The sequence below is a fragment of the Patiria miniata genome, unplaced genomic scaffold (assembly GCF_015706575.1).
Source record: "Patiria miniata isolate m_02_andy unplaced genomic scaffold, ASM1570657v1 HiC_scaffold_24, whole genome shotgun sequence".
NCBI lineage: Eukaryota > Metazoa > Echinodermata > Asteroidea > Valvatida > Asterinidae > Patiria > Patiria miniata.
The window spans coordinates 12,021,804-12,046,924 of NW_024037063.1; the positions used below are offsets into that span (position 1 = coordinate 12,021,804).

Genomic DNA, 25,121 nt, shown 5'->3' on the forward strand with positions numbered 1-25,121 from the left:
TAATCTTGAGATTTTTAGTGGTGTTGGCATGTAATAAATCCCAAGTTGATGTAGCATAAATATACGAGTATGTCACTGCCATACTATTGTAGGATATGCCAATATTGTTCACCATTTTTTCGTTCTTCGACGCCCGGTTTTTGTGTATGTATATCGGCCATGTCGGCAGATTCGAGGAACCTGACGATAACGCGTGGTCACTGTAGGCTGAAGTTCAGAAACTATACCAATTTTCAAGGATCCTCAAACAAGAACATTTTATACTGAAATATTATTTTTTCGTAGTTTTGTTATGAGCTTAGGTTCCTCAGTTGTTTTGGATAGATTGGAAAAATATTGGAAAGACAATAGTGCCATTTTCAATTAATTACAGGGTTGCATTTGTGAATAAATGGAGGCTCTAGTCGTATATGCATATTTACAAATAAAGCAGATGTATGTTTAACAATTGTAGAAATATAGCCGCATACTTGGGGTGAGATGGTCTGATTTCTTCACCAACGAGGCCATCTCTCAGAAAACCAGGCTGGAGGATATTCGCTGTATTATATCTTCACAGCATCACTCCATCTTCGGGCACATTCGTCGACTCCCTAGCAACACCCCAGCTCACGCCGCCCTCAAGTTGGCCGTTGATGCATCTACAGGAGTCAAGCCTGATCCTGGTTGGTCACGACTACGCGGCTGCCCCCGAAATACCTGGGTGCAGCTTGAGGCTGACTATACTCTGTCAGCCCCTGCCCTGTGGCTCATCTCGACTGATCGGTTGGCGTGGGTTTCTCAACGTTCCAAAGCTGGATTTGGAGACTGATGATGATGATGATGATGATGAGAAATATAGCCAGAGCAGTGAATTGATTTAGAATAATCCACATAAGAAATTTTACTAGACATCATTGTCATTTTAAAACTGTTTTTAATAATAACCTCAATGGATTTCTTTTTATTATTCATTAAACAATGGCTAATCTCACAGCAAATGACATTCCAGGAACAAAACGGGATGTTTCTGTGCCTGCCCTTCAAAAACTAAAATGTGAAGACTGAAAAGCTAAAGATTTGGCTTAAATGGTGTGGATTCTTGCAAGGCCAAGGGCTTAAAAACCAAAGCGCACCAAGGGCTTAAAAACTAAGGCGCAGATGATAGAGAGGTATGTATGCAGTAAACTGTTAGGCCACAAACAAAATTATTCTGCCTCCGTTTACATGGCATTTGGAAATAGGGTGTAGGTAGGTAGGGATTTTTTTGGGGGGTGCATGTTTCTACGATCATGTGGAGTTGTCGGTGTATAGTCAAGTGTACTAAAAGGAGGTCATTGATGATTCTCGGGGTTTTCCTCATTTTTCAAATTAGGATAGGGGCTGTCGAAATAGGGTAGGTAGGGTAACCGGAAGCAAAACTATTATTTTGGGGGCCGAATTTGTACACCGTTTAAGGCTAATTAAACTAGTGTCTGGTGCTGCCTATGTTGTGGGTAAGCATTTGGGCATGGCGGGGAGGGGGGGGGGGGGTGTTCCTAGTACATTTTGTGTACAGTCACCGACCAAGGTGGACAGATAGGTTACTACAGAGAAGGAGGGGGTGAGGTTGTCTTGGGGGTGGGGGTGGGGCAGGGACAGAAGGGATCTTACAAGTGGAAAAAAAAATAGCCGTGTTTGGGAAACTGTTGATCACTGCCGGGGGAGGGGTGCGGCGCCCCAGGGTCAGCTGGTATTAACTGGAGCAGAATGGTGCGACTTTGTTGTTTACACACACAGGTTTAATCACTCAACGAACACCATTTGAATTAACATTTTCGAATATCCTTTATAAAAAAAAATGCAGAAGTTTATTTTGGCCTTCACATCAAAGTGGTTATTGAGCAATTCTAATCTATTGTGTCTCAAATTGTGGGTTTTTTTTGCAAGTAATAGTTTCTACTTCGACCCATTTAATGGGGAGTAAATATTGGTCACTAGTAGCAGTATGAGTATATCAGGTACCTTCACAGTGTTATAACTTTATCAAGACATTTCAGCACCCACAGCATTGGCCGAGATGGTTCTTTTTCTTATATTTTGCATAAGAAAATATCAGAAACAAAAATGTGTAGTTAAATTACTCAGTCGTATGCATTTATGAAACTTAAGGTGAGAGAGAGGATGTACATCCTTATTTTGACCTCTTTGAGTGAACTAATATTTTTTGGTAAGTTTTGCAAACTTGATTCAAGGGCTTACATCAAAATACACAGTACAAAAAAATCAGTCAACAGGCCAAGCACATTGAAATTTATGTTTTACATTGTATTTCATATTTATTTCCTAAGCATTACATATGACAGTAACTGAATGTAAACCAAGCATGACCAAATCTACCCCTTAAAAAACTATGATATATCTTTTCTCACTTTACTAAAAGTCAAGAAAGTGCTGGATAAATGTATTTGAAATAAAGTGAACAATGGATGTATGTATTTAATTTAATATCAGTGAGACTATTTGTTCTTTCTTGGAGTGTAGAGTTTAAACATTAGGCAAAAAAATAGTTCTGCTTCTGATAGCCCCTACCCTAATTTGTTTTATTTTTTAATAGTTTTTTTTTGGTTTTGAGAAGGGGGGGGGGGCATTGAGGGGGAAAAACATGAAAACCATCAATCATTACATGCACCTTTTATCTAAAGGCAGACACCTCCATATGATCGTACACAAAATCCCCCCCCCCCCCCCACTAAAAAAAAACCTTTACAATACCCTGTTTTCAAATGCTTTGTTATCGGAAGCAGAACTGTGGCTTTTTGGCCTTATACCAGGCATTAAGATTACTGGATTAAAGATGTTTATTATGTCCATTTTTGTACATACATGTACATGTACATTGTACTACTAAAGAACTAAACTTGCTTATACAATTCTACGGGAAGAATTAAGACATCACTATTTTTTTCCCTGCAGTGACCTATCATCAGAAGTGAAAACATGTCCTAAAAAAGTCAAATTTGTAGCAGGGAAAATATTGAAGCATGGGCCTACTGAGTAAACAGTTGGATTGGAATTTTTCAGACAAGTCTCATCGGGTTTGTGCACATGCAGGTTTGGAACTCTTTCCAATCCTTCAATTGATTATGAATCAATAACTTTAAAAAAAAATGGGAGTGAGGTTCAAGTATTTCTTTCTGAACAGCGTAGGTCTACAACACATAGTTCTACATGCAGCACTACAAGAGTCAAGGATCTCGAGCATGATGAATGCACACGTTGATTTTGATTCACGAAAACGTACACATATTTCACTCCAAATTAGACTTTAAAACAGACTGAATTTTCTTCATTCAATTGTACATTTGTATGATATGTCGACACGATTCAATTGTACTTTCAGTTGTACTTTGTAGCAAACACAGACCGTAGACCACAGAGAAAGGAACGCGCGTTGTGCATATGACGGTAAAACGTGTAGTTTCTGCTGACACAGCCAGCCTCGTTTTGAAACCCAGAAGTTCGCAGATTGGCAATAAACTTGTTGTTGTGCGATCCCTCTATAGGGAGCCCCCCCCCCAAAAAAAAACCCCTCCTTTTTAAGGCCTTTGCTCCTCCCCTTTAATTGAAACCAAGATACGTCAGAAATCGCACCTGGAGAGATGATTGAAATTAAAGAAGATCTTGAATTGAGCAGAGTGTTTTTGGCCTCGGGTCCCACATCAAAAGGAGACCTTCCACAAAATGCTTACTATCCTGCTGTGAGGGGAAAACAAACAGTAATGTTGACGCAATCTGAGAATGTGGTGCTGCTTGCCTAAGAATAACTTGATTTCAATCCCATTTCTTTGCCACAGGACAGTCGCGGTAATACACCACTTTTTATCGCCATCCGCATGAGCAACAAGCCAATAATAGATTTGTTGGTGGGTCATCAGAAAGTTGACCTCACTCTGAAAGACAGCCAAGAGATGAACTGCTTGCACTACGCAGCCCTTTGTGGGAACAGTTTGTAAGCATTTTCATATATTTTGATTTGGTTTTTTTAAGAAAATGTTTTTACTTTTTCTGCAAATAACTCTTTGCCTCATACTATACTTAGAATTAGTGGAAAACACCTTTACTTAAAGAGATATATACACTGTTATTTCGGTTGTGTAAAAATCAAACGGTTGTGTACTATATGAACCTAGCAACCTGTTGTGTAAATTGTTGTTTACAGAACTTGTGTAAAATATTACACAACTTGGTCATTTTTTTACACAACTGGTTGCTAGGTTCATATAGTACACAACCGAAATAACAGTGTATTACGGTCTGGAATGCGCCAAATTGGGTTGCAAAAAGCGTTTTAAAAGAAACGACATGAAATAAAAAGAGCGTTTAAATGTAGGATATTAACGTCCACACAACTATCCTTTAACAATTGGGCGGTTTTGTATTGTGTTTTCTTGCGAGATAGGCCGAGAATGAAATTAAAATTCGAGCTGTGAGTGGGAGTCGTGAATCCAGCCACACAGTTGCTCGCATTCTGAGACACAACATTTGTGTATTGGTAGGCCTATATTATATGCATTAAGTACCACACACAAAACGTATACCCTGCATTAATTAGACACGACTTGCAATACGTACAGGTATGCCACAAAATGTCTTTCGCATCAGATGTATACAACCGCTTTTTTTTCTTTTCTATGGACCGGTAAGAAATTAGGTTTGTTTTCTTTCAACCAGACCTTTAAATATATGATAAGTAAAAAAATCCAAAACATCAAATTTTCGGGGATTTAAGGCCGTAATGTCCCTTTATGAAACGGGCGAAATTATTCGAAAATTGCAGTTCTGGTACATGACCATGATTGTAAAAGGTTCTTGTATACCTCGCTCTATATCCTCGCGTGTAAATAGGTCAGTCGTTTTGACTTATATAAGTTAGTCATGCTAGATGACTCAAAAAACGATTTTTTTTTAGTCCTGTGACTAAATCCTCCGACGTCTCAAATGACTTATCAGTTAGTCATGTAACTTTTACAGTTAGTTATTCATTGTGTTGTCATTCCTGTGACTAAATCATCCAATATCTCAAATGAATGACCAATTAGTCATGTGGCTTTCACAATTAGTCACTCAAAGCGATGATTAGTCACATTTGTCAAATGTATTAGCTAACACGACCCGTCAAGACGGTGTTTGTCTAGCTTTTAGTTGTATGAAACGATAGTCTATCGTAGGTTTCTCCAAGCAAATGGCTTGCCAATGGGACACAACATATCGACAGCAACTGGACACGAACCCCTGGCCCTCTGATTATGAGTGGCAAACCTTATTCATTAGGCCACACATCCCCTACAAACGATTAATGAAGCATCGATACTCCAAATTGTAATAGCGGGCCGATGAGGTTTGAATATTCCCGCGCACCGCGCTACAGGGGGCCGTAAATGTCACAATGCGCATGCATGAGGGTATCGCAAGGCTATTAATTTGACTGATTTGACTCTTTAGATGAATCATTCCAATTCGACAAATTTTCATTAACAAGATCACTCAAAAGTTTAAGCCATTTATCAATGGTTGACAGTTATGTTTCGGTTAAATAAATACACATATTGTTAAATGGATCAAAATCAGGTACTAGCGACTGAGGAAATAATAACACTTTTGCGAAAGTGTGACTTATTTTGGTTAGTCATTGCACCCTGATTTTAAACTAATGTAATTATAAATAAGTCAATTGGATTAACAGGTAAGTCTAACAGCCATTAGTCAAAATGTCAAAAAGTCAAAGAGTAGTCACTTTGACTTAATTTTTGCCAAAATGTCTAACTTGGCTTTATAGTGCGATAGCATAGTTAGTAAATCGTGACATCGAACCTCTAGGTAAATTATGTTGCAAAGTTAAATTATGTTTACATTTCAGTCCTTCGAATAACTACGTCACATCTTTGCACTTTGTGGGTGGCTTGCCAAATAAACTCAATCATATCAAGGAGTTTTCGTCACACGAAGAACAGGCCAGGTAGCAAACACTAGGTTATGACAAATGCCCTCAGTGATGTTTTGATATTTTTCCGTTATAGTGCCGTGGAGAGGATTCTGAAGGTGGCACCAGATTTAATCAACATCCCAAGAAGTGACGGGCTTACAGCACTTCACATTGCCGCTATAAATGGCCGCACGGATGTAGTGCTGACACTCGTAAAACAGGTAAGAGCTTTCTCTTGTTACATTCTATCAGAAATTAGTTTTAGTAAAGCCTTGGATGGCCTGTGATGTGACATTGTGGTCGTTGTTACTCGTCAATACATCGAGATCATTAGGAGCAACTTCATCGGGGCTGTTACGGCTAATGTTCATAAACAACCCTTGATGGAGGTGCACGCACCGAAAGCCTGGAGTTTGCTTTCGGTGAGCACTGTTTTATATTCTTTTACAGTTTCTACCATGAAGAAAATGTTTAGATATGGAAGCATTTCTTATCACACCCCTGGTGACCTTTCAGAGGCCAATGACCTTGAACGTATTCTATTTTGACCCATATTAAAGATGTTGGTATTCTTGCCGAGGCATGAATTTTCAGATATGTGAACATTTTCATATTAGACCTCTGGTGACTTATGAGAGATCAATTAATTTTATAATACCTGTTGGGGAATAGATAAGTCGATAAACAATTCTTTGGCCGAAAACTGTGTTAACCGTAACCGTTTATTCCACAACAATATCTCAATACACATTCATAAATACCTAGGACAGTTTAAGCATTCCTATTGGTCGAGAGCCCGTCACGTGGCCGGTCTTAAACGGATGATAAAGACAAGGCTAGCTGGTCTTAAACACTTTCGCAGTGTCACATGAAATTTTGACTCCCATGAAATCCGGTGCCTTTTACGTTTCATTGGTTGAACGTTCAAATTCCCCACGTATGCATGCGCAATACTACCAGTGAATCATTATTTCATAGTCCGATATTCACATTACACCAGCCCAGCTGCGTTTTGCACGGCATCGCGAAGTGTGCGTGACCATGAAGGTGGAATGCGCGACGCGCACGCAATTGTTGATGGGCATTCCATATTATAGTCAGAGGGGTGTTTCGTAAAACATGAAGTAAAATTGTTGAGCAAAATGGTTAACAACGTCTAGTTTTTGACTTGTTTTGATTTTTTGACCGAAAAAGATTTGTTGTTTTTATTTGACCAAAATGGTATTTATGAATGGGAATACATATGTGTTTCGTCGGTGTGAGTCTGGATGGGTGATGATTACCCTCGGCTTCGCCTCGGGTAATTATCACCCATCCAGACTCACACCGGTTTTAAACAAAGTGATATAATACCTCCTGAACACACATTCATTCCCTTATTAATTGATTGAACTGGTTAAAGCGAACTTAGTCATATCTTGGTTTCCTTGATTCTCAGAAAGATTACTATATGAATTAGAAATAGTCCTTAAAACAATGATCAAGTAACTTGGTTGAACTAAGAAACTGACCAGTGACTTTTGTGTGTGGGCAGTGAAGGTCATTTGCTCTGTATAAAACTATAGGGACTACATGTTGCATAGGCACTGTGGGGGTGTCTGTGTTAAAAGGAAAGCAATGAGTAATGCATTCAGGAGAATTAATCTTTATACAGAAAAGTTCAAAAGGAACATTGGTAATTAAAGTGTGATAATCGACTAAAAGGTAAAACAAATTGATAATTAAGAATTGACAATCTGAAAACGCTACTTAAAGCCCCCTTTCAGTGAGTGTGTGGCAATTAACGAGCGAATGATGATGTGCACGACTAAACGATATGATGTGCAAGACTAAACGTTATCAGAATAGCCTCATCCGATATTTTGCTGACCTTTTGAACAACAGTTCCAAGTCTTAACTCCCATTCATACTGGAATTTGATAATCAAAAAAAAAAAACAATAATACAAAATCCTATTTTATTCATGTACTCCATTCTTAAATTAAAAAAAAAAACCTTCCTTTTTTATCATGTACTATTCCGGTAGAGTACGCTTTTTTTATATTCCAATGTGCAAATCTTATCTCATTTTTTTATGTACTGTATTCTGATATTTGTATGTATGATGGTAAATGTTTTAGTAAATTTGTATTTCTGATTTTGTACGCATTGTGACAATGTAGCCTCTGGCTACAAACACAATGTTTAATAAAACAAAATAATAATAATAATAATGATGACGATGATGATGACGATGACGACGATGACGACGATGACGACGATGACGACGATGATTAAAGCGCACTTATCCGGAAACCCGATTAAGGCGCCTACACCCAAAACTCGTCAAGTTCCAGTCATAGAGAAATAACTAGTGAAGTAGATGAGATTTCAGTTCTCTTTTAAAGATGTTCAGGGATGTTGTTTGACGGAGTGTGGCAGGGAGTTTATTCCAAATGGCAGGTGCTGCCTTGGCTAAGGCACGTTGACCATAGCGGATAGTTCTAGTTCTTGGTTCTGCTAGTAAGTACGAGCCCGATGATCTGAGAACCCGACCTGTTTGTTTGAGGGAGATGAGCTCACGGAGATACTGAGGAGCACGACCGTGCAGGATCTTAAACACAAGGAGGCAGATCTTGTAACTGATCCTCTTGGGTACCGGTAGCCAATGTTCTCTCAGAACAGGTGAAATTTGTTCGTATTTTCCACATTGCACAACGACCCGAGCTGCATTATTCAAGACACGTTGCAAACGTAATATAGACATAGCAGGTAGGCCAACGAGCAGGGCGTTGCAACAATCGAGACGTGAAGAAACAAAAGCATGGATGGCCTGTTCTGCTGTTTCCAGGTACTTGCGGATTCTGCCTGGTGATGTTGCATAGGTGAATGTTAGCGCTTCTGCACACATTTAAGATGTGTGAATCCATATTGAACAGATGGTCGAACACAACTCCCAGATTTCGAGCAGAGTTGGAGACTGACAACCCGTGGTCAGTGATGGTGAGATGTGGTGAGATGAAATTCGAGTAATCAAATCGAGATCTAATTATGAGAATCTGGGTTTTTTTCGGCATTGAGACGTAGAAAATTGCGACTCCTCCGTGACTGGAAGTGGCAGAGGCAGTCATGCATCTGGTTGACTGATGTGGCGGTATCACCACTAGGTGAAAAGGCCAGGTGAAAAGACCAGGTAAAGCTTGGTGTCATCAGCATAGAGTGGAACTGAACACTGTGATGTCTGGCAATTTATACTAACAAACCGGATCTATGAGATTTCCTTCAAGACACGAAGGGCCAAATTGCGAATTTTCAAGCTTTTATCACAAAGTGCACAATTCTTGGAAACATTGGAGCTATGCCGCTCCATTATATGAAGGTAACAACACACGGACATTTTAATAGTTTTGTAAAGTATTTAATCCCTGATATTAGTCTCCTGTTGTCCAAGAGTGAATATGCAGTTTACTTGAGTGAAACTGCCCCCCCCCCCCTCCACCATCTGACCTGAAATTAGGGATATTTAGAGATAAACTAATTCAATCGGAAAGATCCAATTTTTAGTCGAGATTCAAGATAAGTTATTTTTATCTGGCAAAGCTTCGGGTAAGTAGATAATATTTTGCAAAGCATTGTAGTTTAAAGTACGACCGACTTTTACTCAAAAACACCTAAAATCCCGGTTTTACTATTTAGAAAGAAGAAAATGGGTCCGGAGCTTCTGTTACAATAATATGTTACATAAATATATATATTTATATATATCTCCTTGCAAAGAACAATTGCGAAAAAGAACTCAAATACATGAAGGATAAGACGGCACTGCTTCTGGCCGTAGAGAAACAACACGCCGAATGCGTCAAGGCTCTACTTGACAACGGTGCTGATGTGAACGCCCAGGACTCAAGGGACCAATCCTGCTTCCATTTAGTCATGGTAAGAAGTGTAAGTGCTCAGTGTTTCTAAACAGGGGCAGCATTCCTAGATAAATCTAAAAATTTGACAATAAAAACATCAGTGGACATTTCAACTCATTAGCTGTTTAGGGGTACATGCTCCGAAACAGCTCTTGCGTTGGTTAAGATTTCTTTTCTCATTATTCAGACTCCTCTCAATAGGTTTTGTACCCGTATTTCTTCTGACCATACATTTTGGCTTTTCATGAGACCGATAGACTGCAGACTGGGCCCATACTTAGACAACGACCCAGATCTGTTCTTAGAAGATATTCGTCACGATGACGTCATTATGTGTCAAGTTACTTAACATTAAACATGCATTTTGTGGCCATAGACTTTCTACGCACTCGGTTGGCATGGTAAGCTCAATATTTTTATAAGGTTACAGGGTATCACTACCGGTCCTGAAGGCCTCTTTGGTCTTGACTCACAGAGGCGTCGTAAAGTTAATTCCCCAAAGGGGGAGGTAACTGCTTTACTTTGACCCATTTATGGTTGATTGAATATTACATGTATTTTCATTGTGGTTTTCTTACAGGCCTTTGTATGTTTTATCCGACTATATTGATCCCAATGCCTTGATTTTCTGCAAGTTTTCTTTTTAGTTGTGCAGTACTTTTTTTCTGTTTATTGTTCAAACAAAAATTGTACGTGTACCTATAGATGTGTTAACACATGAACATCTAACGGACGTCCGTTATTTCAAACAGCCGAAACAAATTTTGTTTGTCCACAAACACAATTTTAGCTTGAAAGCGGAAATGTATTGTTTCTGTTCTGATTTTTGTCTGTTTCGGCACTTTGTTTTCGTTAAGATTTTTTTTTGCTTTTTGGCTTTTCCGGAAAGTTGCGGAAAAGCCTTTGTTTTTGTTCTGATTTTTTTTCTTTCTTCCGATTGTCTTGAAACTTGGGGGTAGGTAGATACTGTTAATAGTATGGAAAATCTGAAGTGAAGTCAAGATGAAGTCATCAGCTTTTGTTTTTAAATTAATTTATAAACCTTTTACATTTTCTACTAATACAAAGATTTGACATTTGAGGGTTTTTTAAATGCGGAAAAGCCTATGTCCTGTTCATCGAACGTGCATAGCTCTAATTCTCTTTGTCATTGTAAATTTAGTCTCTAATGCAGGAATTAACTTTCAGTCAGCAACTTAATGACATTGTTTTTTTTTAATTGACAGAACCAGGGTGCTGTGTCGTCCGTAATTTTTCAGCTGTTACTGGAACGCGAGGGTGCTGACTTCACACTGAAAAACAACCAGGGACTCAGTTGTTTGCATTTTGCTGCACATTCAGGAAATACGCCGTACGTACTTTAATCATACAGTACAAGATACAAGATGCAAATCGATATGTGCCTTAACTGATTCCACCTTTTTTGTATTCAAAATGTCTCTGTTATGATATGGACATTTGTGGCAAATGCATGTATAACCCTTCGCTTATCTAGGTGTCGGGCAGCCGTGTTAGTTAGTCGCCACTGATGATAACACTCACTGTTTAAAAAATGTCAGAATTTTGAATAAACAGCAACAAAGTAGTTCATCTACAGAGTATAAGGCATAATGCCAAATTTACAGTCGTTGTATTCGAATTATTTTTTATTGGAATAATGTAGTGCGATCGAGAAGATTTTGGAAGTCGTGCCGTGGTTGATCAACCTGCCACAAAATGACGGTATGACTGCGCTACACATCGCTGCTAACAAGGGCTTTACAGACACGGTAACGAGCCTTGCAAAGAAGGTAATGAAAATGGAATTGAATGTTCTAAAAAAAGGTTGCAGTATCACTATTTCAAAGCCATGAAATATTCCTGCTTTCATTGTAGTACAGTGTAACTTACTTGACGATAGCCACATGGTTCACCGATTTTTAATGTGTTGAAAGCAGTACGATCATTGAACATGTTGAGACTTTATGGTGCTGATATACGTGGCGGATAATAGCGCGGATATTATCTCATATTCATGAATTGTTTAACTAATAAATGTTTCTTATTAAATATTTCAACCGTTTAAGGGGGCTATAGTCACCGATAATAGCTCGCGCCTTTAGCGCCGGCCTTATCGGCGACCACGCCCCTAACTGGCTTTAAACAAAACGTTTATAACTGCTCCATCACATTGTTATTTCCTTGGTCCGAATAAGGAATTATAACATCAAACTTGAGCCGATACCTTACAAAACCTCTGCGGAGGAAACTTTTTGTGTGAAGGTTGTTTTTGTTTTGGTTTCAAGGATAACTGCTCAAAGGGTCTCAAAAACAACAACGGAGTGACGGCACTGCATCTTGCTGTTGTCCAGATGCACTACGAATGCATAGAGATTTTGCTTAATCACGGTGCCGATGTGAACGCCCAAGATAAGGAAGGTAACACTAGCCTCCATCGTTGCATGATGACAGCCACCTTGGATGCAAAACTCCGCCCAACAAACCAGGTGGGTTTTGTTTACATTCTTAAATCGACAGAATTCGTGCTACCGTACTGTGCGTATTTTTTTTTAATACCAGTTAATTCCTCAATCATTTCCGTCAAATATTTTCATTCTCCGGCCAGGGATTTCATATTGGAACCTAACTAGAAAGCGTGATAATTGCCTCTTTAGCCTGTGATGAACCCTTGATCTATGTTTTTAGGAACCAAACTCCAGACTCCAGCCAACTTCCACAGGATTTGTATTGTCCGGCTCTTACACCACTTTTGAAACTCTAGCCGACTGTTTTCACAAGGCAATCATTCGTCCTGTAATTTGGCCTTTTCTTGAAGCCTGGGAACAAGTGGCAGTATTTGTGTTCATTTTTTTCGATATGTAGGTTCACAATTGTGGTGTAGGTAGGGGGGCCGCTAAACGAATACACCTAATGGCTTCTCTTTAGACTTTTTAAGGGCTTTGAGCAGTGCCAAAAATGTGGAATTGGGTATGTATTCATCTATGTAAATATTTCGATACGTTGAGAAGCGATTGTGTTCACCCACAGTTTACACAGAGTTTACCTAAAACGCCTGCTGAAGGTTAATGTTCACATTCAACATGCAGTACGGTTTATCAGCTTCTCTTCGGAAGGTGCATAACCCAGGCTATTCAAAATAGGATACCTTTTATCCTAAAGTATCATTCGTATGTTTATTTTGCTTTAATGAATTTTTCCCGATTTGGGGCGAGTGCAATTCTTTGAACAAAATGGCTTTCATATTATGCTCATGTGAATCCGCCCCGCAAGAGTCGATTTATTGTTTTGTGAATAAATAATTCAATAACTGAATGTCGGTGCATTTTTTTATCGTTCGATGGCTCATTTAAAAGTGAATAACTTTTGTATTGATAAATAGGAAAATAGAAATGAAAAGAAATCTATTTTACGATGTGAAACGGGTATTAAACGCATCTTCTGCATTATTGCCAATTTTTCAAACTGTAGGCGTAATCCTTATTACGTCTGCATCTGACAACGTCAAACCTTTAACGAAATATAACTTTTATTACTGCACAATTATCTTTTTTTACAGGAAGAAGGAGATGCAGTCTTTTCAGCCGTTTTAAAGAATGACAGACCAATAATCAAATTGTTGGTAAAGCATCCTAAAGCTGATCTGGGACGGCAAAACAAAAACAATTTCAACATTTTACACCTGGCAGCGATCCTAGGAAATAGGTTGTAAGTTTCTTACGTAATAAACTAATGACATTATATTGGATGTTTGCGTTTTATACGGACTGTAGTTGATAATCAAGTGAATATCTGGATAACATTTCGCTAAACGGAATATTCGAAAAATGTGAGCCGTATCAAGGAGATGAAAGAAATGAGATATCATATCTCTCAAATATCACATTCTTAGGACAAAAACACGTCAGTGAAACCACGAAGCAGTACGCACGTACATACCACTAACAACGAGCAATCGGAGAAAACGGCATCTAAAGTTGAACGCTTTTTAGACTAACACTTTCCTTCAAAACTGCAGTTTATTTTAGTTGGGTTTCTCGTTGTGGACACTTGCTGTATTGAAATTATTAAACTTGCTGTTTTGATCCGTTTGTATATTAAATCAACAAGCGATAAAACAAAAAAGGTGAGTGCTTGTTCGTGAAACCGAAAAAGCTGCGAAATTTAACCACGAATCTTTGTTTTCAGGAAGTAGTAAGCCAATGTACATGTATTACAACACAACGTAAGTGCTACTTCGTGAAACGGAGGTCAGAGGGCGCGCTCACACAAGGAGAGTACTACTTCGTGAAAACGTTTTTGCTAGCATTTGAGCACTGTTTGCGCCATGCATTACAATGGTAAATGGAACTTGCGTACTACTTCCTGAAAACAAAAATTGGCACTTTAGCGCAAAAGATGCAATGGATAATTAGCGTAAGCTCTTGAATCTTTGAAACTTCATGCAATGGTATGGTCCTTGATGAATACAGTATATAAATGTAAAAAAAAAATGAAAAACTGAGAACAGAAAAAAAACATGGTTTACATGTGGAGTGCTACTTCATGAAGTCGGTGATGAACCACATGATTTTGAAGCTTCTAGTTGTAATCATCATCTGATTCTGTCTATTACCAGCTAGTGAGCTATCTCGTAAGACAAATATATGTCGTTTCGCACATGATATTCCTTTTACCTCAATGAGGAAAATCGAATTTTCGAATAATCGATCACATTCAAGCTTCACTAATGGAAAGTGTACAACACTTACAAATACCTCTGTATCTTTAACAACACCATTTTATGAGTACGTAAGCGCACCAGGCATATAATGTGAGTAGAAAAACAATTACTTTGCACCAAATTATATTTTATGTAAGACTTCAGACATTAAATAGACAGTTCCCTATCAAATGCATTTGGGGACGCGATGCATTTAAAATCTTGTGGAGTACGGTGGAAATTGTGCAATTTAATATATTTTTAGGAATATCTTCGAATTTGGATTATTGCAAACTGTTGTGTGACGCACCAAGAACTACCATATATTTTTTTTTATCCAGAGTGCCATTGAGGGGAAATGTTGCAGAAACTTTCACCCATGTGAACTTAAAATAAAAATAAAATGCGGAGTGGATGGCTTCGATGCTGCTGTGCAATGTGATGGTTACGATTTGGGGGTACACGACAGCTGTGCTGATATTGACATAGTTTTGGCCCAAGACGTCATTGATCAAGAGCGATATTAGCAATAATGTGCCTTGCATAATTGATTGTTTACGTCTCTCACTAACGTATTGGTCATTTCGTAGCAATGGGAGCGTGGCTGTTTTATGTAAATAGCACCGTCTGAATTCGAACAAAACGGCAGTTCCCATTTGCCGCAGTGGTCTCGCCCTCGCGCGGGGGGTATCACTGCGTTGCATAATTAGTAATGATGCTTGCTCACCGCACGTATAGCGCGAATGTTTACAACCGTCTGGCAAGGCATTGAAACAATTTTTCGATGGCTGATTGGTTACCGCTGATACGAAATGGTCAAGACGTTAGTGCGAGTTGGCTCGCTGGTTTAATTGTTGTGCCATAAGAGGGCTTGCTATGCACCGTCCACTATCGATCACTAGCGTGTACGCCCAAGACTACTTTTGACTAGACAACCCATGAGCCTCTAGCCGACAGTGACGAGCTTTGGTTCTGTCCCAACAGTGCTGATAACAACAGTACTGACGAACATTTATCGCTGCGAAGTGACGATTTTCGGGACTCGCATGATGCTACCCAACCAAATCCGTAAACCAACAACTAACAACAAACCAGGAAACCCTTTCTCCGCCGTCTAGTTATCAACTGTCTGAACATTAAGCATTGATCTGCATAACCCAGGCATGATCTGTTGGACAGAATATTGGCTGAACTCCAGAATAAGTAGTGCACAAATATTCCCGCCCAACTTTACAGTGATCCGGAAAGACAGGACAACAACAACTCAAGGGGGGTGTTTTCCACGCCATTGGGAGTGATCTTACCTGTACTCATCGTAAAGATCTGGACTCTGATTGCGAAGTTGTTTGGCGTGATTTGGTCATGAAAAACACCCCCAAAAAACACTTCTACAAAAAGGCAACTTCTACAGAACATCCGAGGACAACACATCAGGTGTAAGAATCAATGTAATTAACAACACCATCCTGAACTTAGGAGATCAATCCAACAGTAACAATCTACTACTTGTGTGAGATTTCAACCTGCCCAACATAGACTGGTCCACAAGTACACTCGACGGCAACCATAGTGGAAACAAATCAGCTGCCGAACAACTCATTAAACCGAGGACAATACAGGTGCTGGAATCGATGAGATCAACAACACCATCCTGAACTTAGGAGATCAAACCAACAGTAACAATCTACTACTTGTGTGAGATTTCAATCTGCCCAACATAGACTGGTCTACAGGCACACTCGAAGGCAACCGCAGTGGAAACAAATGAGCTACCGCACAACTCATTAAACTGTCTGAAGACCATAACATAACGTTCTTGACTTGGTATTCACCTATAACTCTAACATAAAAAAAAAATGTAACTGTTATAGATGGTATATCCGATCATGATGCAGTTTCAGTAGAATTAGATCTGATACCCAACAGAGAGCGCAAAGTTAAGCGGAAGAAATTCCTGGTGGATAAGGCGGACGTACACGATGGCGATAAGTGATCACATCCAACAATTGTCCACCCTCTACGTCGACCAGCTTACTACTTCCAGCGCCAAGCAGAAGTAGGATGCCATTAAAAGTTGTGTCTCGGAGCCATGTAAAAAAAGATTGTTCCCAGCAGTATGACAAGCTCAAGGTTCAACCTTCCTTGGTTTGGCAGAGCCCTGCATAGACAGTGCAGGAAAAAGCAGAGGCACAACTGTGTCAAGAAGACTAAGTCTGGCCAAGATTGGGGAACCTTCTGTTCAGCCAGAAGGACACTTACCAGAGCTCCAAAACGCCCTTACTTGAAATAAGCAAACACAGCTTGCTGCAGCCAAAACCCAGAAAGTCATCAGAGTCATCAGGCGGCATATGTGGAGCTGCTCAGAAGATGTGAAATCCACGGCATATCTATCTTTGGTGCGTCTTTAACTTGAGAATGCTGTGACTGCGTGGGACCTACATCCCGAGTGCAACGCCAAATCCCTTGACAGAGTCTAGTCCAAAGACAGGCAGGAAGAGTCTGCACAAAGAATTACAGTAGGGAAGAGGGAACAGTCAATGGAATCCTGGAGCACCTCACGAGCAGAGCACCTCACCTTAACACAATAAATACCAGGGGCACCAACAGATTTCTATAAACGACATGCGACCAAGAGACACATATGTCAACAATTTCCTTTTTTTCGATTTCGATTTTTTTCACACTATTTTGTTTTAAAATATTTCACTTAATCATTTTGACATTTTAATTTTCAAATTACATAAATGATGCAAGGGGCAGATATCTCGACGGTTACATTTTGTGTTTTCACGAAGATACACACACATTTTGGCCCCTTGAACGCGTACAAAACCTCAGCTGCGCACGCGTACACACGCTTGCCCATTCCATATGGAAAACACATTAGACAGCAAGGGCCAAAATGTAGGAAACTACAATTTTCGTTTTTACGAAGAGACACATATCATTACTAATAATTCTAATCACTGGGCTCACGTAAACAGTTGGTGTGACATTCTCGAGTGAATTTTACCGACTCAACATGAACCAGAACCTGAACCAGAACCAAAAATGTCGTTTTGATGATGTTTTCATGTTTTATAATCTTTTGTTATTTTCTCCTCTCATTTAGTGGTGTTCAGACTGTGTTGGAAAAAGCACCATCTTTGATCAATTCCATCGCGACCGATGGGCTAACAGCACTACACTTCGCTGCCTCTAACGGCAAAACAGATATAGTTTTGACCCTAATTAAACAGGTACAAAGCTACATTATCGTAACGAGTTCTACAAGAACTTGAGAACTTGAATAAAACTGTGTATTATTCGACAGTGTTCTCAATTACATTTTGTTCTCATTTTCATTTGAGCAACATTTGGGACTGAACATCCAAGAGAATAGATTCATTTCACCATATCTGATACTGGAATCTACAATGCACATAACTTGCGAAAGTTGTACGTTATACTTACAAACTAAGTCTTTGATACTAAAATAAATAACTCTCAGACACAAAGCTAAAATGATCTTTCAAGATACTTTGCTATTGAAGCTCACTGCAAATAAAACCGTCATTTGTATTATAGGAGAAGTGTAAGAAGGATCCGAAAAACTTAAAGGAAGAGACTCCGCTACATTTAGCCATACAAATGGGTCACTTCGAGTGCGCCGACGCTCTCATAAAGAATGGTGCTGACGTGAATGCCCAAGACAAAGATGGTAACACCGGTCTTCATCGTTTAATGATCCAAGTATCATTGCAAGAAAGCCTGAGTACTACACCGGCAGGACAGGTTAGTTCGTCTTCGACCAAACACAATCGCGCATTGTTTTATGTCACGACCAAATAACTTTCTTTTGCTTTAAAACTTGACTAACTTTGAGCAAACAGTACATTGAGGGAAATGTAATCATAAGAAAGCAATCAACAAAAACAAATCCACAATACCACAAATGAAATTTTAAAACTGGCTTGATTCAATCGTTTTTACTTAATTCATTTTTACTAGGTTTTAACCGATTTCACAAAAGTCTTTGTAATTCAATGCTTGATGATTTCATGACTTAAAAGTGAGTCTCAACTCGTGGAATAAAGTTTAATGTTATGCAAAGTCTCATGTTCACGAAATGCACCGTTTGGAAGAATAAGCTTCTGAGAAAATATTTTTTTACGAATGGAGGAAACAAAGCATTGGGAATCTCAACAGTTTGAAATGGCTATTTCGAGTTCGGATCAATTTTCCTTGTCATTTCGAGACTGGGTACCATACGATATTAATGGCAAAACATGAGTACAGATTTCCTTGAGAAATACTTTCCCTCAATATTTTTATTTCTATAACAGGATATGGCAGAAGGAGACACTGAAATTTTCGCGGCCAGATTGCAAAGCAACGTGTCAACTATCCAAATGTTGTTGAAACACCCTAAAGTGGACCTTAAAATGAAAAACAACAAGAGCCTCAACTGTTTTCTTCACGCGGCTTTTTATGGGAACAATTCGTAAGTAAATTGTTTATTACCGCCTTTCGAAACTAATCAGGTTTCACGTGAACCGAAGAGTGGATTTCGAAAATCTCTTAGATATGGCGAGCAGTATAAGCCGGGTATTTTTTTTCAAATGTACTTTTTTAACAATGTCTTATCTTGATTCATATTGCGTCATTTTTTTTAGAGGGATGGAGAGGATTTTGGAAGTCAATCCATCGTTGATCAACAGCACAACAATTGACTGTACCTCGGCGCTTCATATCGCTGCCGGTAATGGCTTTTCTGACATAGTGAACACCCTTCTTCAGCATGTAAGGCTTCGTTTAATTTTGTATCCAATTTTGTTTCCAATTAATGAAACGACATTTAGGATGTTGTCCCATTTAAGTGCGAGTTATTATGTTCACCTTACAAATTTATTAAATGTTTTATAGTGGGAAATTCCGCAAAAGCACACATTAGTTTGTTATATAGTAGGTGTTAATTGGCAGGTTTTCCACTCTTGTTAAGCTTTTGTTAACTGTTATTATAGCTTGTTCTTTTGTAATTAGTTCAGATATATAATGTTTGAATCAGGACAACTGCAGGAAAGATGCAAAACGCACTGATGGGCGCACAGCATTACACCTAGCAGTTGAATTTTGTCGCTACCAGTGTGTGCAGATCCTACTTGATAACGGTGCCGATGTGAACGCCCAAGATAAAGAGGGCAACACTAGTCTCCACCTCATTGTGGATTTGATTTTCAAAAACCCTGCAAACTCAACGGCAAATATGAAGGTTTGTTTTTATTGCTTTGTCTTCTGTCAGTCTAACGTTGAACTTGTCCAACTGTTCCCCAAGCAACAGATGCCTTTGCAAAAATCATGCTTCTAAAAAAGTGGTAACAATATTGAAAATGACGTGTGGTCATACTCTCTGATGAAGCATGTTTGGTCCGTCGTTCTTTGTCGTGCATGTGTACATGCACTACAGAGTGGTGCAAAAAGAAGGAAACCCACATTGAACAGGAATTTTAACCTACTTACTTCAAGGGCGGATCCAGGGGGGGCCAAAGGGGGCCATGGCCCCCCCCCCCCCAAAACGAAACCAATTTTTTTTTTTTTTTAATGTGACATCGCAATAAAGGCAGGCAATGAGTACACCACCATCTTTTCCTCAAAAAAATTGGTTAAAGTGGTCAGAAATTGCCTCAGATCGCACCACAGAGCATCTAGAATCCAAAAAATTTTCGGGGCCCTCGCGGGCCCCGAACCCCACGCCGTAATTTTTTAGACCCACTTTTGGGGGGGGACCAAAATTTTTTTGGGCCCCCCCCCCAAATTGTGTTCTGGATCCGCCCTTGACTTACTTCACTTATTTGAACTATTGACATCGACCGAAAGAAATGTATCATTCATCTTTAGAATATAGTTCCCGTATCGATAATGTGAATACCGGGATTCAGTCTGTTTGCAAGCAGGTCTGTTTATGCCCCTCCAGAAAAAAAATTTGTCCCAGGATTTTAGACGTCCATAAAGATGTTGATTGGTTAACAAAAAAAATTGAATATTTGTTAAAAAAATTAATTTGTTGAAGAGCACAGGGAACGCCACTTTCTTGTTTAGGTCCATGTTAAAGTTAATACACTGAATATTGATATTTTTAATGTTCATTTGCTTTTCATTATTCCGAGAATTGTTAATGTGCACATTGTTCCAGTACGATTTATTTTTTATTTTTTTATCGTTTTATTTTACCAGGGTAGCCCCATCAGTTATCTATAAAAACTGTTCTCCCTGGGCCCCTAAATGTTCATTTGGTTATAGTTGACCGTTGCTCTCTCAAAGTGTTCAATTTCAGTAGGCAAAATATATCGCCTTAACTTTGTTTAGCCTGTCTTATATCCAGGACGGTGGAAAAGTGTCGGTCTTGAACATTGCGAAAGATGACCAAAAAATTATCGAGTTGCTGGTACAACATCCAAATGCTGACCTCCGATTGGAAAACGACGAAGATTTCAACTGCTTACAGTATGCGGCCCTCAAGAACAACAGCTTGTAAGTCCGTTTGTCAGTCTTGACCGTGTTAATGTGTGCTTTAAAACATGATTTTGCGTGTCTATGATGTGGCTATTTTTCTTATGTTAATCCCAGCAAAGAAAAAATGAACGTGGATCCAAAGAAAACGGTAAAAAAAACTTCGGATTAATTAAAATTATTACAAGCATTTTGAAGGACACCGACTCTACATTTTATATACATATTACGGGGTGGTATTTTTTGTAAATGTCATAAATTATGGTGGTGATAATTTAGGTTTATTTTCCTGTAGTGCCGTGGACACGATGTTGAAGTTTAATCCTTCGTTGATCAACACAACTGGGAGTGAAGATCTTACGGCACTTCATATTGCCGCATCTAATGGATTTGTACAAGTACTGTCAGCCCTTCTGGAGGAGGTAGGAGCACTATTGTAAATCAAATCTTGCCTGATACATCCCCTTATAAATCATGGGCACTTTTTGCACCTATAAAGATGAACCGGGGATCAATAAAGCGGACAATAAGTACCACCTTAGCCACTCTGAACTTAGATTTCGACTTAATTTGAAAACCAAAACCACATATTCTCATTATGTATGTCGGCTTACATGTTGACTTATACAGTTTTCTATCATGCATAGTGTCAACAGGTGTCAAAGGGTGTTCACCCCCTCCCACCCAATTGCAATTTCCCACTTTAGAAATGTTTGAAGAATTTTATCATCATTTCCTTATTTGTCGACACAATTCTTTGTCCTTCGGATATCGATTGATTAGATTAAATAATTGTATCCATCTTTTATATTCACATCCGAAGTGGAGCATTTAGTGGAGTTCATGATAAAGTTATGTTTCTCATGATCTTCAACAAATTTGATTTTTTTTTTCCCCCTGTAATACCTTGAACTTGTATGTTTTATTCCTACCAGAAAACCTCCTGTTTCCGTTGTATTGGACGACTTCAACCCTCTGGGGAAAAATGGGTTTTTGTTTTGGGGCCAAGCAAATACGCTTTGTAAGCAGACTGGCTCCCGGTCCGTCCATAATTGATTGCAGCTCATTATTCGAAATTGTAAAGAACAAATTCATAACTATACTTGAGCCGATATTTTTGGTCAGTATCGCATGATTTCAAAACAGATTTTTTTTTATGTAGACAAATAGTGATTTGTTTTAAATGATATTAAATCGTGACACGATTACCAAATTCCAAACATCTTACGTGGAAATAAAACACGTAAGTGATATCTTGAGCAAGTTATCAAACAACTGTTGGTACAATGAATCGCTTACAGAATCTTCGTTCCAAGCAACATTTTAGTTATCCTTTATAATTCTTTAGTTCTCGCATATTTGAACTATTCAGTTCTAAACTGGGGTAGTCCTCAGTAAATTTTGACAAACTTTTTTTGTTAAAAAAAGGGAGCTGTTCGCATCATTTCTAATGCTGGCTACCGTGTTCATATTGCCAACTTATTTGCAAATCTAAAACTGTTACGAATTAAAGACATTGACTACTTAAATTTAGGTAAATGTACGTATAAGTACATAATAATACGTTCACGCAATAATCGAAGTGTTTTGAAAACAAAATGTCCATGTTTGTTACAGTCGAACGTCCTTGTTAAAAAAAAACAGTCTTATTCAACGTGATGTAAATTACTGGAACGGTCTTAGTGAATCTTCAAAAATAAAAAAATAACTAAAATAAAAAAAATCTTGATGCATATTTACAACTTAAATGTTTAATCTATGTCGTATTGCTACGTCTTTGTACCTGCATGCACACTTATATGCTGCTGTAGTCCTTTTGATTAACTATACCTGTAATATTGTATTTCAACTTATTGTAAACACTGTACATTTCCAAGGACAACATTGCAATAAATGTACTATTCATTTTGAAAAGAACCTCAAAACAACGCGGGGAAATTTTAAAAGAGAGAAAAGTAATTCGTTCAACGTCTTAACTTTATTATTTTAACTTGATATATTACCTTTTGTTGAGCAGAAAACGTGCCGGAAAGATATCAAGAGTGTGAGTGGCCAGACAGCACTACACCTGGCAGTTGAGAAGTGCCAATTCGAGTGCACCAAGGCTCTGTTGGAAAGTGACGCTGACGTGAATGCACAAGATATTCATGGCAACTCAAGCCTCCATCTGGTCATAGAAAAAGTCTCACTGAAGAACATTTCTATGGTAACAACAAAATCTGCTATTTACTTTGTGATAGAAACTTGCCTGTGTTTTTTTCTCCAAATTGTCACTGCATGTTCAGGACCGAAAGAAACCTAATACAAGATAGAAAAGAAATATCAGGGACAATAAAAACATTCCTTAAACCACCTTAGCTCGTGGGAGTATATGCAGCCATTTCATAGCGTGAAAACGGCTAACTTTAACACAATAACTATATCTGCCCTCACAAGAGCCAATTTTAGAACACATTACCCAATGGGCTGCATTTCAACCCACAACCTAATTTTTCTAATTACTGAAACTGACCTAAAGGCTCATTTGAAAGCCCTCTTTTTCCATACCTGTGAGTAGCATTACTTCTACTGAAAAATTGTATCACATTGCTACAAAACCGTAAAGCAATAGTACTCGAATTGACATGGGCAACATCGAAATTAACACTGTCATAGCTGTTAAGGTGTTAAAATGAATGTTTTGTTGACAGGATGATGGAGACCCACAAAAGCTTTTGGTCACTTTTAAAAACAACAAGCAAGTCATCAAGTTGTTGGTAAATCATCCAAAAGTCGACCTCACTCTGCGAAATAAGTCGGATTTCAACTGTTTACATCTTGCGGCCATCAACGGAAACACTTTGTGAGTTTCAATCTTTTTAAAATTTTGTTTTCTGAAAAAACGGACTTTGTGAAGGCACTCAAAGTAAGTCACAAAAGTTGTTGTAAGATTGAAAGCTGGTATAAAGCGGATTATTTTCTTGCAATAAAAAGGTAAAGGTGACTATTTAATTCAACATTATACTGAGATTAAATTCTTTAAAACAAAATTGTTATCTTTCTATGATCGGTTCCTTATCAGGGTAAGTACATTCTAATGCCTGCAGTTTGGTGAATTTCAAGCAGCTCGTATATACATGTTTGACTAGTTGCAGTTTAATTGGTTCATATGACGAATATTTTCTCTTTTTTTATTTCAAAGTGCCATAAGGAGTATTTTGGAGGCAAATCCTAGCTTAGTTAAATCTGTGTTCGGAAAGGACCGGAGCACAGCTCTGCACCTTGCCGCTCTCAACGGCCACACAGATGTAGTGGCCGCCCTTTGTGAACACGTAAGAACGCTATTAATTTTAAAGTATTTAAAAAGAATATCACGCCGACTCAAACGTCTCAGAACAAGAGTTATGTGGGGAAAATAATATATGTTATTTTCTCAAGATTTGTTTGGTTAACGCTTGCATCTTCATAATAATTTAGTGAGACAACAAGGTAACTAGTTCCTCGCACTCACAATCAGTAACAAAAAGAATGACGACAAAAATTCGTGTCGGTGAAAACAACTTGAACGTTTCAATGTAGAACGGGACGCCATCGCTTGGCTTTTTCTTTTCTTTTCTTTTTCGTTTTCTTTTATTAAGTTAAAACTGTCTCCCTAATTTCCTTCCCATGTTATGTTATCAGGACATGTGCGAGACAGATCATCCAAACGCCAATGGGCAGACTGCGCTTCACGTGGCCACGGATTGTTGCAACAGAAAAATTGTTGAGATCCTACTCAACAAAGGTGTAAACGTAAACGCCCAAGACAAGGATGGAGACACGTGTATGCATCTGCTCATGTCAAAAGCCCTAAAGGTACATTCATGGGGCCAATTGCATGTTTGCGTTCAGAGGCTCTTGTTATGTACCGTATCGAAATCTTAAATGATGTTGGAGGCATTCATATTTAAACTAGCTAGAGAATTACAACTTCTACAGGGTTAAGAAATATTCCGCTTTATCAAACTACGGGGGTTTGACATTAAAGACTTTTCTAAATTTCCTTTCGATGTAGGACTGAATACTCGTTTACCACCAGTAGAAATTGTCCCACACCAATGTGTTTGGGTGGACA

General features: G+C 38.6%; 1 protein-coding gene across 1 annotated transcript in view; it reads left to right on the plus strand.

Annotated features, from left to right (window-relative positions):
- LOC119731980 (serine/threonine-protein phosphatase 6 regulatory ankyrin repeat subunit B-like) overlaps nucleotides 1–25,121 on the plus strand; it is a 34,131-nt gene that overhangs the window by 4,170 nt on the left and 4,840 nt on the right. The window contains exons 5-20 of the mRNA XM_038205322.1: nucleotides 3,816–3,970; nucleotides 6,039–6,165; nucleotides 9,620–9,874; nucleotides 11,067–11,191; nucleotides 11,504–11,630; nucleotides 12,126–12,326; nucleotides 13,397–13,455; nucleotides 17,652–17,778; nucleotides 18,107–18,313; nucleotides 19,587–19,790; nucleotides 20,901–21,049; nucleotides 21,324–21,450; nucleotides 23,046–23,249; nucleotides 23,719–23,870; nucleotides 24,210–24,339; nucleotides 24,689–24,862. Of these exons, the coding sequence (XP_038061250.1) occupies nucleotides 3,816–3,970; nucleotides 6,039–6,165; nucleotides 9,620–9,874; nucleotides 11,067–11,191; nucleotides 11,504–11,630; nucleotides 12,126–12,326; nucleotides 13,397–13,455; nucleotides 17,652–17,778; nucleotides 18,107–18,313; nucleotides 19,587–19,790; nucleotides 20,901–21,049; nucleotides 21,324–21,450; nucleotides 23,046–23,249; nucleotides 23,719–23,870; nucleotides 24,210–24,339; nucleotides 24,689–24,862 (2,523 nt within the window). The remainder of the gene's footprint in view (nucleotides 1–3,815; nucleotides 3,971–6,038; nucleotides 6,166–9,619; nucleotides 9,875–11,066; nucleotides 11,192–11,503; nucleotides 11,631–12,125; nucleotides 12,327–13,396; nucleotides 13,456–17,651; nucleotides 17,779–18,106; nucleotides 18,314–19,586; nucleotides 19,791–20,900; nucleotides 21,050–21,323; nucleotides 21,451–23,045; nucleotides 23,250–23,718; nucleotides 23,871–24,209; nucleotides 24,340–24,688; nucleotides 24,863–25,121) is intronic.